Raw genomic sequence first — 14,802 nt, forward strand, 5'->3', positions numbered from 1 at the left:
CACACCTGGCGATGCACAGGGGTTACTCCTGGCTCATGCACTCAGGAATCATTCCTGGCAGTGCTCGGGGGACCGTATGGGATGCTAGGAATCAAACCCGGGTCAGTCGCGTGCAAGGCAAACGCCCTACCCACTGTGCTGTCACTCCAGCCCTTGGCTCTTGTTTTTTTGCCTTATTTTTTCTTTTTGGGTCACACCCAGCGATGCTCAGGGGTTACTCCTGGCTCTGCACCCAGGAATTACTCCTGGCGTTGACTGGGAGACCATATGGGGTGCCGGGGATCGAACCTGGGTCGGCCGCGTGCAAGGCAAATGCCCTACTCCTTTGCTATGGCTCCGGCCCCATTGACTCAGGTTTTAAGGGTCACTACTGGTGATGTTTGGGGACTATGTGATGCCAGGGATCAAACCAGGCTTCTCACATGTAAAGCTTGCACTCCAGCCTGTTGCTTGCTATCTGTCTGGTCCCACTAAAGCCCTTTATTGCTGACCCTTGGTCCTAATAAAACCTTTCAAAGCTGAAAAAATTATTAGAGTGATTTTCAACCACTGGATTAGAAGTTCTAAATATTGAATCTGTGAAACAGTTTCATTTCCTAGGCAATTATATTGTGAAGGAACTGTGTTCCTATTTATGAACTGTGTCATCACTTTTTGGGGTATGATTTGTGAAGAAATTTTAAACTTTGATAGTTAAGCCTTTAAGTTGCTTCCCCAGTGAGGGCCAGCTATGGTGATGGGCTTCTTAAAGGATTTTGGCAGGAAAGACAAATCCATTGGAATTTGACTCTTCATAGAGTAGACAGTGGTACTCTTTGTGCCAGGCTTTTTATGTGACGTTGCCATTGTCAGCCTTTCTAGGAAACAGTTTTTCTTTGATTGGCTTGGGCAAGGGTAGATGATGGGCACGTTTTTCTGTGATTTGAGTTAGTAAGCCATAGTGGAGGAGAGCTAGAGCTATATTACTTTGATTCTTGATTGATTTCTGTTACAACTTCTCATAATGAAAATAACACTCCCTCCCCCCCTTTTCTTTCTTTAGAAGACAGAACACTAATGCATTTGAGAAGGTGGTAAAGTTTGGGGGGAGGGGGAAAATCCTACTTTCCTGATCTGCAAATTGGCTGGATGCTAAGATGTCTGTGGACATGAATAGCCAGGGATCTGACAGCAATGAAGAAGACTATGATCCAAATTGTGAGGAGGAGGAGGAGGAGGAAGAAGAAGAAGAGGATGAGGACCCTGGGGACATAGAGGACTATTATGTGGGAGTAGCCAGCGATGTGGAACAGCAGGGAGCAGACGCCTTTGATCCTGAGGAATATCAATTTACCTGTTTGACCTACAAGGAGTCGGAGAGTGCCCTCAACGAGCATATGACCAGCTTAGCCTCTGTCCTAAAGGTGAGCAGTGTTGTCAATTCAAAGTGTAATCCCCTCAGTTGAATGAAATATGTACTGATACTAATGTCTCTTCTAGACTGATTTAATGGCCCTATAACTTGAAACCAAAGCTAAGTATTAATTGTATCATTTGAGCACATTTAATGAATTTCTTTTTTTAAGTATATATCTTCAGATTCCCAAATTACTAAGAATTTAAATAGACTGGTGGAATGGATTCAGGGAGGACAGACCAGAAGTACATTGAAGCAAAATTGCATAAATTAACACTTGTGTCATAAAATGAGTTTTAGGTGACTTTGTAAGAATCACTATCTTTCACATATCTTATGTGAGCAACTAGTGTCTTAAAAATACCCAAATTCCTCTGTTTTACCCTTTATAATCATGCCCTTGGATAATGATCTTGTTTCATATATTGATATCTAATGCTTGTGTTCAAAGAGAATTTTGTGATTATAAATTCACATGGCTTATATTCAATTGATTTGGGTGGGTGGGTTGAAGAGAGGTGATGGTGTTAGTAATGGAAATGTTTGTTTTGTGGTACTGGGATAAAACCCAAGGTCTCAAATAGGCAAATTGAGTTACATGGCTGGCACTTGTTCATTTTTGTTTCTTGTTTTTTAATTTTAGGCCACACTCACTGGTGCTGGATGGAAGGTGGGGTGTGTGTGCATATATAGAGGTTATTCCAGGAAGAAACTTTGTTTGTTTACTTATTAGCTTTTGGGGTCACACCTGGCAATGCACAAGGGTTACTCCTGGCTCTGCACTCAGGAATTACTCCTGGCAGTGCTTGGGGACCATATGGGATGCTGAGAATCGAACCCGGATCGGCTGTGTGCAAGGCAAATGCCCTACCTGCTGTGCTATTGCTCCAGCCCCAGTTTGTTTATTTTGGGGCCCTACCTGGCGTACTCGGGAACTACTGGTTTACTACTCTTGGTTTTGTGCTCAGAATCCACTCCTGGTGGTGCTTGGCAGACTATATGTGTGCTGGCGATTGGACCTAGGTCCACGTGTAAGGCCTTAACCTCTGTTGTATCTCTCTGGGCTCAAGAATCCTAATTTTTGTGGGAGATGTTGGAGGGTTTGGGTCATAGCTAGTGGTGCTCAGGGCTTTCTTCTGACTCTGCACACAGGAATCATTCCTGACAAGACTTAGGGGACCATCTGGGGTGATCAGCATCAAACCTGGATTGGCCTCGTTTAAGGCAAACAACCTACTCTCTGTACTGTTGGCCTGGTCTAAGAATTTTATTTTATTTTTTTTTATTTTTTGCTTTTTAGGTCACACCCGGCAATGCACAGGGGTTACTCCTGGCTCTGCACTCAGGAATTACCCCTGGCTTTGCTCAGGGGACCATATAGGATGCTGGGAATCGAACCCGGGTCGGCCACGTGCAAGGCAAACGCCCTACCCGCTGTGCTATCACTCCAGCCCCTTTTTAATGTTTTAATGATCATTCTTTTTTATATCTTAGCACCTCAGGCTAGTTATTAATGTCACTATGTACATTTTGTACTATGTAGCGTACTCGTATATATCACTCTCATATTATAAAATTTTAATATATTTATAATCATTTAGATAGATCCCCAGCATGTTTATCTTCTAACTAGGCATTATATAGAAGTGGAGCAGATAGTTTTTACTATTTACTCTGATCTTACTTTAGTATTACATGGATTTTGTCTTTTTTTTTTTTGTCTTTTAAGTGAAATATTGTCTTTTAAGTGAAATAAATCATGCCAATCAGGCTCATTGGCATGATTTCAAGTAAATACTTTTCTTGTTGGTATTTAGATGGAAATACCTTGTGCCTTGGATATGTGCTTTTTCTACTATATTAGGTTTCTCTCTCCCGTGGCTACTAGCAAAGGTTAATAGCTTGGATCTAGTTACTCAAGGCTTTATTATGGATTAACTGAAAATGGGAAGCTCAATTTCTTTTTTTGGGGGGTGGAGTGGTCCACATCTGGCTCTTTGCTCAGGGGCCACAACTGATGGAATTTGGGGGAACATATGTGGTTCTGGGATTTGAATCAGGGTCGTGAATGCAGCCACATGCTAGGCAAGTAAGTGCCTTGACCTTTGTACCATTTCTCCTGTCCTGCTTTTGGATATTTTGGCTTTCAGAAAACACTCCTGTTGGTGCTTGGGGAAATCACATATTGCTGGGGAATGAACCTGGGATTCATTCAGTTTACTGAGTATCTGGTACAAGAGGTAGGGAAAGGAAGAAAGATGGGGGGCAGGGCGAAAAGAAAAAAAAGAAAAGTGGAAGTATTTCTTGCTCAGTGAGAAGCTGAAAATTTGCGACCCAGTGACCCAGTGGAACCTCTGTGTTTCAAATTTCTCCACCATTGCTTTAATGAATTCGTTGGTATTTCTGTCCTTTTTAGATTTCTTTTTCTTTCCTTTTTTTGTTTAAAGCAAACATTTGAGAAAGTTTGAAATGACAGAGGCATTCCCATAAGAAAGCAATGGGTGGGTCATCTAGGGAAGACTTGTTTTAACTTTATTGTAAGGGTTATACAGGTGTTATTATTTAAATTAGAAAATAAGGGGTTGGGGCTGGAGAGATAGCACAGTGGGTAGGGCGTTTGCCTTGCACGCTGCCGACCCAGGTTCGATTCCCAGCATCCCATATGGTCCCCCGAGCACTGCCAGGAATGATTCCTGAGTGCAGAGCCAGGAGTAACCCCTGAGCATCGCCCAGTGTGACCCAAAAAGCAAAAAAAAAAAAAAAGAAGGGGTTGGGGAGATAATACAGGATTTAAACTGCTTGCCTTTTTCCCAACTAACCTCAGTTTGATCCCTGGAACAGCATATAGTTCTAGCTTGCCAGGAGTCAACCCCTGAACATAGCCTCAAGCACCACCAGATGTAGGCCAAAGCCCCCCTCTCCTTTCACTGCAAAAAAAAAAAAAAAAATTAGGAAAGCAATTATCTGGGCTGAGATAACAGTGCAGTTGGGTAGGGTGTTTGCCTTGCATGCAGCCTGTCTAGATTTGATCTCCAGCACTCCATATGGTCCCCAGTACCCCACCAGGAATGACCCCTGAGTGCAGAAACAGGAGTAAGCCCTAAACACTGCTCCTGGTGGTATTTGGGGGTGTGGTAGGGATATGACTGCATGTAGTGCTGGGGATTCAACCTGGGGTTGGCCACATACAAGGCAAATGAGTACCTTAATTCCTGTACTATATCTCTAGTTTATACAGTAAACTATATAAAACTTAACCGTTTTTGATTTGTTTTGGGGCAGCATCCAGTGGTGCTTAGGGCTTATTCCTGCCTCTGCTTAGAGATCACTTCTGGCAGTGCTGGGGATCCAACCTGAGTGAGCTGTGTGCAAGGCAAGCAAGTTATGTTGTATTATCTCTTGTGTGTTCTTCCTTTTTTTTTTTTTTTAATAAAGTAAATATAAAATATGCATGGCACAAAATTTATTTCTGAACCATCATGCAGTATTTAGTATTGAACCTGGGCCCTTTACATGCTAAGCATGAATTCACCTCATTGAGCGCTCTCTAACTAGGATTTAAAGTCTCTTGTGTAGAAGAATTCCAGTCGATTTCTTTACTTTTCCTATTTTCTGTGTGGTTTTGGTGTTCTGGTTTTGTTTTTGTTTTGAACACAACCTTGATGGAGCTCATGGGCTACTCCTAGCTGGATACTGGGCAGGGAGGGAGGGACTGAGGTTGCTCCTGGCTTGCATATCATAAAGTCCTTTGAGTTCTTTCCTTGGCCTGTACTGGCTTTTTGGTTTATAAAGACTGTTAGTGTCAGAGGGTAACTTTAATTTTGTGCTTTGGGACTTCTGTTAGTAAGTAGTAACATGATTAATTGAAAAGGAAAGTGTCATGAAAATCAGATGAAGGACAAGGGAGACAAAAAATGCTTATATATTTATAGGAATAAATTATTAGTGTCCAAATAATGGTATACATTGTTTTGAAAATGAGTTGTCATTCTGTGCGAATGGAAGTGCCATGTTGGAGTATTGAGGTCTAAGAGCAGGGCGAAAAATATCTGACCATTGACAGTTTTTACTGTGAAACCTGCTTAGGACATCACACTACTCCACTGAGTGAATCAAGTACTCCATTGACTCATTCCCATGGCCCCATATATGTGTCTTTTCCCCTTTGCTTAATGCATATTTGTTTATTTTTCCACACCCAGCGCTGCTCAGGGCTTACTCCTGACTCTGCCCTTAGTATCCCTCTTGACAGTGCTCAGGGTACTGTATGTGGTAGCAGAGAACAAAAATGAGAAAACTGCAAACAGAAATGATGGAACTGAAAAAGTTGGTGGGTTTTTCCACGATCAGGGATCACTCCTGACTCTGTGCTCAGAGATCAGTTCTGGTGGGGTTTGGGGAACCCTTGAGGTGCTGGGGCAAGTAGTATTATCTTTCCAACCCCAAGAATTTAATTTTTTAGGGGTTCTGGGTTGGGTTTCCTACATGGGAGGCATGTGATCTATCACTCAGCCATATTCCTGGCCCTACAAAGGTTATGATGAGAGAGGTCCTTTCTAGTAATAGGCATTTTTATTGCAGTATTTAACCAGGAATAATTTTTTCATTCAGTGAATCTTATTAGGACTGTTCTGTGAACCTGTGGAGGAGGAATTTTCCAGTAGGCTGCTTAAGAAGATTCTCGGTGGTAGAGCCCCAAACTGAGAGCACAGCCAGAAGTCTCTTACCGAAGTCTCTTACCGTGTGTCCTTTATTTCAGTATTTTAATATTGGTGTGAATGTCACTCAGGCTTCACCCAGTTGCTTAAGAAGGAAGAAGAAATAAGTCTTGGAGCTACAGGAGCTATCTGAACTTTCACAGGAAAACCTTGAAGGTTAGGTAGAAGGGCAGTCAGTGGGGTAACTTGAGGACCCTGACAAGTTGACAAAATTAGGAAGTGAAAAAAGTAAACTACTAGACTGAAATAGGAGACTAAAGTAAAATGGAGTAAAATGTGGATGTGTCTTTACCACTGGAGGAAAGACTTTTGAAACTTGCTCTTCTTTTTGTTCCACAACCAGCCTTACTTCTGACTCTTCCCTTAGGGATCACTCTTAGAAGGGCTGGCAGACCATACATATCTAGTACTGTGGATCAAATTAGGATCAGCCACTTGTTTGCGAGTGTTTTACTTGCTGTACTGTCTCTCCAGCCCCTTAAAACTTTTTTTTTTCCCTTTTGGCTTTTGGGCCGTACTCTGCAGTGCTCAGGGATCTCTCCTGACAGGGCTGAGAGGCCATTCCGGGTACCAAGGATCGAACTGCATGCAAGGCAGTTGGCTGTGTGCAGGGCTACCCGCCTTACTATCTCTCCAGTCCCAAAACTTCTCAAACAACAGTCTGCACTCACTTTCCAAACCTGGGGTTTCTCAAATGGAATTGGACAGATAAGCTGGTTATGAGTGTTACTAACTACAGTTCTTTATAAATTGCTCTGTTAACTGCTATAGAGTTGAGAAAATGTTCCCTAGGATACTGTTCTGCCAGCCTCTTTTTTGAATTTTTAAGAAATCTAATGTTTACTCAGCAAAATTTAGCTAGCAAATCTCTTCTGTATATGATTTTTCTTCTTCTGTTATAAAGCTTTAAGAATGAGCTAAAGTACAAAAGTCCTGTGTTGAAAATAACCTGGTATTTATTCATTTGTCACTTGAAGCATGAACATTTGATGTTCTTAATTATCTTATGCTTTGCTCTTAAGAGGTACCAAATTTTTGTATACTATTCATGAGAGATTTTAATTTTATTTATTAAAGTAACATTATTGTATTCTGGTATAGCTAAATTTTAATACTGTTACATTTTTAAAATTTAAATGTTTATTTACTGAGGAATGACTGTAATTTTGTGACTATTCTTGGGAACTGTTTAAGCTGGGCCTAGTAACACAGTGTTTGTGTGCTGAATAGCCATCTGATTTCTATTTTTAAGATCTGTTGTCAGGTTTCTCTGCATGCCTGTATCTTAGTAGAATCTAGATTAAATTCCTGTGTTTCAGGTTGTTGGTGGGTGTGTTGACATATTTCATGATGTTTTACTTGGAGATCTGATGTGTATTTTACTAATATGTACACTTATTTTAAAAATACAGATGTAACGTATCAAGAGTGGCGCTGTGAATTGTCTAAGCACAACTAGTGCTAGAGTTGACTGTCTGCCAGTTTATAAAGGTTATTAATACATTGTTGATTTTGTGTGCTCTCTGTGTACCTTGTACCACAATAGCGTACTTACCTCCTCCCCAGAAAAGCTGGCTCTTCATCAGATTGAAGGCCAGCTTTGATTTTAGTATTTTTGTTCTTGTCATTTCACTACTTTAGGAAGCTGTTAACTGAATGTAATCAAGGGGTAATTCTAATCCTACATGTGTGTCCCAATCCTGAGTTTATTTATATTTGAAGTTTTTTGTTTGTGTTAATATATTATGAAAAGAATATTCATAATTACATTAACCTAAAATAAAATTTTCGTGTTTTTCATTAGGTCCTATCCTTATTCTTATATAACTTTGCTATAACTTATTTATAGTAAAGTTTATTCAGTAGTTAATTATACAGTCCTTTATTATTCATTCCTTTAGTCAGTATTTATTGAGCATTTTTGTGCCAGGCATTAGAAAAATAGTTGAATAGTTGTGAACAAGTAGACAAAAAAGACAAAAAGGGAAAAAGCCCTGCCATGGTTTACATTATTACATGCTAATAATAATATATATGTGTTTATATAATCTGATTTTTCTTATTTATTTTAAATATTTCTTCTCACTTTTTAAATGGCTGCTTATTGCATAAACTTATTCCTGGACCATATTTTGCTCCTTTTTTCCCACTGAACTTTAACATTTACATGTTAAAGTTGTTGGGGATTGGTTATTACTGCTATGATTATTTTCATTAATTGGGCTTGTTCTGTGCTTGGGTTAGTAGTTAGATGATTGCACTCCTGTTTTTTCTTTTCTGCCATACATTGTAAGCTCCAGCAAGTTCTTTAGCATCACTAAGCTGAAGCTCATTTATCATAAAACCTCTTTATAATATTTCTTGAGATAAATGCTTATAAAGTGCCTAACAAATGGTTGTCCTGACAAATGTTGTTTGCTCAGTCATACTAGAGAGAGCAAATATTATAGGAATGTTGTTTTCATGTTTTTGAGTTCCTTTTCAAATGAAAAGAAAAATTAATTTTGAGCACTATGTTTCAGTTCTGTTAAAGGGAGTGTTTTCTTGCATAAAACAAAAGGACCACACTTTTCTACCAGTGTCCACTTCCCTCACCATTGTCCCAGTATTGCCACCCCTCCTTGTCGTACCCCAGCCTTCCTGTTGTTTCTTTTGTGGTGTAGAAGTTTCTTAGTTTGATGTAGTCCCATTTGTTTATCTTAGCTTGGCAAATGGCATTGAATCATAGAAAATGCCTCTAGATTAAAATGTCATGAAGTAGTCTATGTTTTTCTCAGTATAATTTATGGATTCAGGTCTCATGTCAAGGTCTTGAATCCATTTTAATTTGACTTCTTTGCATGGTGTTAGAAAGGGATCTGAGTTTATTTTTTATGTTTCTGTTTTTTAAAAAAGCTTTGGGGTTTTTGGATCATGCCCTGTAGTGCTCAAGGATCACTCCTGGTAGTGCTCAGGGGATCGTATGGACTATGGACTACTGGGGATTGAACAGGGGTCAAGCTGCATGCAAGGCAAATTCCCTACACCCTGTAATCTTTCTGGTCCAAGATTTTTTAAGTAATCCTTAAAATTTTTGGTGTGTCTGTGACTATCCCCTTTCATTCTGATTTGATTTACTAGTGTTTTTTTTTTTTTTCTTTCTATTTTTGGTGAACCTTGCTAATAGTTTGTCAATCTTGTTTATTGTTTCAAAGAAACAGCTCTTGATTTTCTTTGATCTTCTGAATTGTTTTTATTTTTTGTTTTGGACCACACCTGGCTAATCTCAGCCCTTACTCTTTCAAGGTTCTGCACTCAGGGATCACTTGTGGTGGGCTTAGGGCACCACCTTAATGTAGTACTAGGTCAAACACGGTCAGCCACATGCAAGCACTCTTGCCCTCTATACTATCTCCCATGCCCCTTGGACTTTTTTTTTTTTTTTGCTGTGGGGGATAGTTTCCATTTTTGTTTATTTCTGCTCTGAGTTTTATTTTCTTCCTTCTATTATTTTGGGTTCCGTTTGTTGGTCTTTTTTTAGCTGCTTCAACTGAATGGTTAGATTATTTATGTGGACTCTCTCTTGCTTCCTAATGAATGTATTGCTATGAATTTAACACTGCTTTTGCTCTGTCCTGAATGTTCTTGTAGTTCAGATCTTCATTCTCGTTTGTTTCTAGGGTTCTGTATTTTCTCCCTGACTTCCTCTGTGACCACTGGTTGTCCAAGTTTTCCTCATTTCTGTTGGTGATTAACTTCCATTTTTAATGCATGATGTTCTAAGAGAATAGTTGATAAAATTTTTATCCTCCCGATTTTATAGACTATATTTCATGACCCAGTATATGGTCTCTCTTGGAGAATGTTCCATGTGTACTGGAGAAGAATGTGTATTCCGCCTTTGGGGAATTTCTCTTCAATTACTTTCAAGGAGTCAGTGTTTCTTTGTTGTGTTTTAGTCTAGTTGGTCTATCCGGAGGTGGTAAAGTAGTATTAAAGTCTCCAGCTACTATTGTGTTTCTGTCAGTATCTTCTTTCAGGTCTGTTAGCATTAAATATTTAATGGTTCATCATTAGGTACATAAATATTAAGTTCATCATGATGTATATATTGTACATGTCATATATAATCCCTTGGTTATTAAGAAATGATCATTCCTGTTCTGTGCCTTACAACTTTTTTTTAACTTGAGGTCTATTTGATATAAGGATGGCCATCCCAGCCTGATTAGTGGAATGTTTGTTTACGATTTTAATTTTTTCTTTTTGGGTCACACCTGGCGATGCACAGGGGTTATTCCTGGCTTTGCACTCAGGAATTATTACTGGCAGTGCTCAGGGAACCATATGGGATGCTGGGAATTGAACCCAGGTCAGCCGCGTGCAAGACAAACGCCCTACCCTCTGTGCTATCGCTCCAGCCCTTACGATGTTGTTTTCTAGCCTTTTACTTTAAGTCTGCTTTTTCCTGATGTTCAAAGGTGTCTCTTTTTGTTTAAGTAGCAGAAAGTTGGAATGTTTTCTGGTCCTTTCTGCCGAATCTGTTTCTGTTGATTGGTAAGTTTAGGCCATTGACATTGATATTAATTGATATGAAGGAATTCTTTTTGCTATCATTATGTAGAAGCTATATGCAATGACATTCTGTAGACATTTTGTATACAACATAATACCTCCTGTATGGTAATACTTGAAATAAACGCTTGTAAAGTGCCTAAGTTGTGATTGTCCAGCAAAATGTTGTTTGCTTAGTCATGGTGAAGAAAGGAATATTGTAGGAAGGTTGTTTTCACATGTTTGCTGAGGGTTCCTGTTAAATGTTTTTTAAAAACATAACTTGTGGGACTGAATCGATAGCACAGTGGGTAGGGCTTGCTTTGCACTTTGCTTTATGTTGTGGCCTGCCTAGGTTCAATCCTTGGCCCCACAATGGTCCTTCAAACCCCAGTAGGAGTGAGCCCTAGAATAAGCCCCAACCACTGCCAGGTGTGGCCCAAAACCCAAAATTAAAAATAAAACAGATTGTGTTTATTTTTTCCGTAATAAAAAAATGAAGCTTCTCCCAGTTCAAAAGTAATTACATCTCCTAATAGCTTTCGGTTGGTACTGCACCTGGACACATTGCATTCAGGCTTCAGCACAATTTTCTTTGTAGTTTTATCCCTTTTTTTGAAACTTATTCTGCCTATCATAATCACTTTGCTTCCTCTCACAAGGTTGATTTCCTGGGGCATCACTCTTACATTGTGTCCTTTCGTGAGGTTAATAGTTGCCACACTTCTTACAGAAAGCCTGGTGGGTTTAGGAATGTGTACCGTACTTCTAGGAGTACTGTTAGTCAAGAAAACTTCTGTATATCCCTAAAACCAATCTCAGGATTGTGCATCTTAAATCATAGGATAGGGGCTACATTGAGAAAAGCTCTAAGGACATTACTGAGTAATGCCTCTGAGCATGCCTGTGGTAGGTAGGTCATGTACTTCGGCTTTTTTTGCCTCTATCCACAGCCTCTGTTACTTTGCTTCTGTGACTCACTGATAAGAAAAGTAAAAATAACAGAAAATGAATTTTGAACTATGACCAGGAAAAAGGTAGCCTGTTGTTACTACATTTCTGGTAGGCTGCAGTATTTGGTCTTTTGTTGCCTATACTAACAGCACTGCTAAAGTGCTTAGTTGATTTTGATGTTTTTTTAATTATATTGAGGTGCATCTTTGTTTTGTTTGTTTATTCTTTACCACACCGAACAGTGCTCAGGGCTTACTCTTGGCCCTATGCTCAGGGATCATTCCTGTGATGCCAAATGGGACTAGGGTTGGTCAAAGCAAATGCATTATTTTTTTATTTTATTTTATTTTATTGTTTTGCTTTTTGGGTCACACCTGGCAATGCACAGGGGTTAGTCCTGGCTCTGCACTCAGGAATTACCCCTGGCCGTGCTCAGGGGACCATATGGGATGCTGGGATTTGAACCCGGGTCGGCCGCGTGCAAGGCAAACGCCCTACCTGCTGTGCTATCTCTCCAGCCCCCGCAAATGCATTATTAACCATTGTACCATCTCTCCGGCCCTAAGGTCCTTAGTTTTGCTTTTGTTTCAATCTCTTTCTTTCTGTCAATTTTTAAAATTTTGTAGTAGTGTTCTCTGGCTTCCAAAAAACTTGATTAGATTTGTCTTCCCCCAAAGAAGGAAGATTTTTTTCCCCCACGATTTTATAGGAAAAAATTGTGAAAACAATGTAGAAGGAGGCCAGAGTGATAATACAGCTGGTAGGGCATTTGCCTTGCTCACAGCCTATCTCTGGCATCCTATATGGTCCCTTGAGCACCGCCAGTAGTAATTCATGACTGCAGAGTTAGGAGTAACACCTGAGCATCACCGACTGTGCCCCTCTAATCCTCCCCCCCTCCCCCCAAAAAAAAGAGAGAGAAAGGGAAACAATGAGAAGCTCCTTTATATTTGAAAGGGGAGGCCACATCCAGCTATGCTCGTGGACTCCTATGCTCAGTGCTTGGGAGTTGGGGGATCATGTGGTGCTGGGAATAGAACCTGAGCCTGAAGGGATAGGACAGCAGCCAGGGTGTTTGCTTGCCTTACATTCTGCTATCCTGGATTTGATCCCCAGCACCTTATATGATCACCTGAGCCCTGCCTAGAGTCATCTCTAAGTGCAGAGCAGGAGAAAGCCTTGAGCACCACTGGGTATGGCCCCAAAAGTGGGGGGAATGAGAGAGTGTGTGTGTGGGGTGGGGGGGTGAGCTAGTTACAGAATAATCTCTTTCATAGTAGGATATAAAGAAACTGTATAACAAATGCCTAAAGACAGCAGATACTGAGAACCATCTGCATTTGGAAGCTGGAGGGGAGGGGAGCAGAATGGGGTTTGTGTGGCACCATTGAGTGTAGCCCACAAACCAAATAACGGGCTGGAGCGATAGTACAGCCAGTAGGGTGTTTGCCTTGCATGCGGCCAGTCTGGGTTCGATTCCCAGCATCCCATATGGTCTCCTGGGCACTGCAAGGAGTAATTCCTGAGTACAAACCCCTGTGCATTGCTAGGTGTGACCCAAAAAGAAAAAAAAAATTACAACAACCTAAAACAGGGCCCTGTTTTTCTTTCTCTTTTTTCTTTTTTTCTAATAATTTTTGTTTGTTTTGGGTCACACCTGGTGATTTTCAGGGTTTCCTCATGGCTCTGCAGTCAGGAATAACTCCTGCCTGCTGGGGTACCATATTGGCTGCTGGGGATAGAACTTGGGTTGGTCGTATGTGAGGCAAATGCCCTCCCCACTGTATTATCAGGCCCAGCCTCCTCTTCTAATTGTGCATAAAGAGTGGTCTCTTGGAGCCTGAGAGATAGTACAGCAGGTACTATCCCTTGCTTTGCATGCTGCTGACCCAGTTTCAGTCCCTTGCATCTCTGACGGAACCCCAGCCTTGTCAGGACCAATCCCTTATCATTGAAGTGGGTATAAACCCTGAGCACAGCTGGGTGTGGCCCCAAAACAAAAGAGTGGTTTTTTTTTTAGCCTGGGAAAGTTGTTCTTTTTGACTATTTTATTACTAGTTTTCCCTTATTTCTGATTATAGGCACTTTTTGTTTGTTTGGGGACATACTGGCCATTCTCAGGGGTTTACTCCTGGCAGGTTCCAGAGACCAAATGGGATGCTGGGGATTGAACCTGGTCAGTTGTGTGCAAGGCAAGCAACCTACTCTCGGTACTATTGTTCCGGTCCCCAAAGTTGGACTCTTGCCTTTTTCATTGGATCAGACGATAGGCATCTCAACTCCCTCCACATCCCCAACACTGTTAGCAGTGGCCCCCACAGCATAGCAGCCAAAACAAATGAAAAGACATTCTTTAAAAACAAGTAAAAATCAGATATCATATGTCAATATTAGGTACCAGAAGATAATGGAGTAGTGATCTTCAAAATCCTGAGAGATCATGTTTTAAACCTAGAATTCTGCTTTTGTGGGGTAAACTCAGTTTAGAAGAAGTACAAAGATTATCAAATTATCTCATCTGGTGTTATCTGAAGATAGAAAATTAAAAAAGGAAATTGAAAGGTCTAGAAATGGGTGAATAACCTAGTAATCTCTGAAAAGTCTCATCAGCTTTGTAATAGGCTTGGATAATAGGCTTTGGGGCTTTTTCAATCCAAATTTGAAAATAATTTTGATAGGATCTAAGAAAAAATTCAACAATGCTATGTATGCCACTCTCTGGAATATGGTCATACTCTGACTCTTAGAGTATATACTATTTTTATATACTATTTCAGTCCTTAACAATTTTTTTCTTTAAACAAACAAAAAGGAATGAGATGGCTCACAAGCTCAAGAGAAAATGAAGTTCAAAGGTAGCTGGGATATCATGAAGCAATCATAGAACTCTTGGCAGGAGGGATAGGTACAGAGGGTAGGGCTCTTGCCTTGCACATGCCCAGCCTGGATTGGATCCTCGGCATCATCTATGGTTCCCTGAACACAGCTGGGTGGCCCAGAAACAAAAAATCAGAATTCTTTTCAAGAAGCAGTTGAACTAAAATTCCCATTTAAAGCAAAACTGCATATAAAATCATGAGCCAAATATGAAACAAATGCATATGTGGCACAAGTATGAGTAATTGGTGGCGACTAAGTAATGTATATATGTTCTGATAGATTGTCTAATTATCCCCGTAGCTAGCCCAATGGTAGTGACAT

The 14,802-nt window shown here is 40.4% G+C and overlaps 1 protein-coding gene across 6 annotated transcripts in view; it reads left to right on the forward strand.

The window, feature by feature from the left end:
* ARIH2 (ariadne RBR E3 ubiquitin protein ligase 2) overlaps positions 1-14,802 on the forward strand; it is a 57,460-nt gene that overhangs the window by 6,026 nt on the left and 36,632 nt on the right. For all 6 annotated transcript variants that reach the window (XM_055135096.1, XM_004615266.3, XM_055135097.1 and 3 more), the window contains exon 3: positions 1,043-1,403. In XM_055135096.1, coding sequence (XP_054991071.1) covers positions 1,137-1,403 — 267 coding nt within the window. In that variant the 5' untranslated portion in view covers positions 1,043-1,136. The remainder of the gene's footprint in view (positions 1-1,042; positions 1,404-14,802) is intronic.

Source organism: Sorex araneus, chromosome 4 (assembly GCF_027595985.1).
Source record: "Sorex araneus isolate mSorAra2 chromosome 4, mSorAra2.pri, whole genome shotgun sequence".
NCBI lineage: Eukaryota > Metazoa > Chordata > Mammalia > Eulipotyphla > Soricidae > Sorex > Sorex araneus.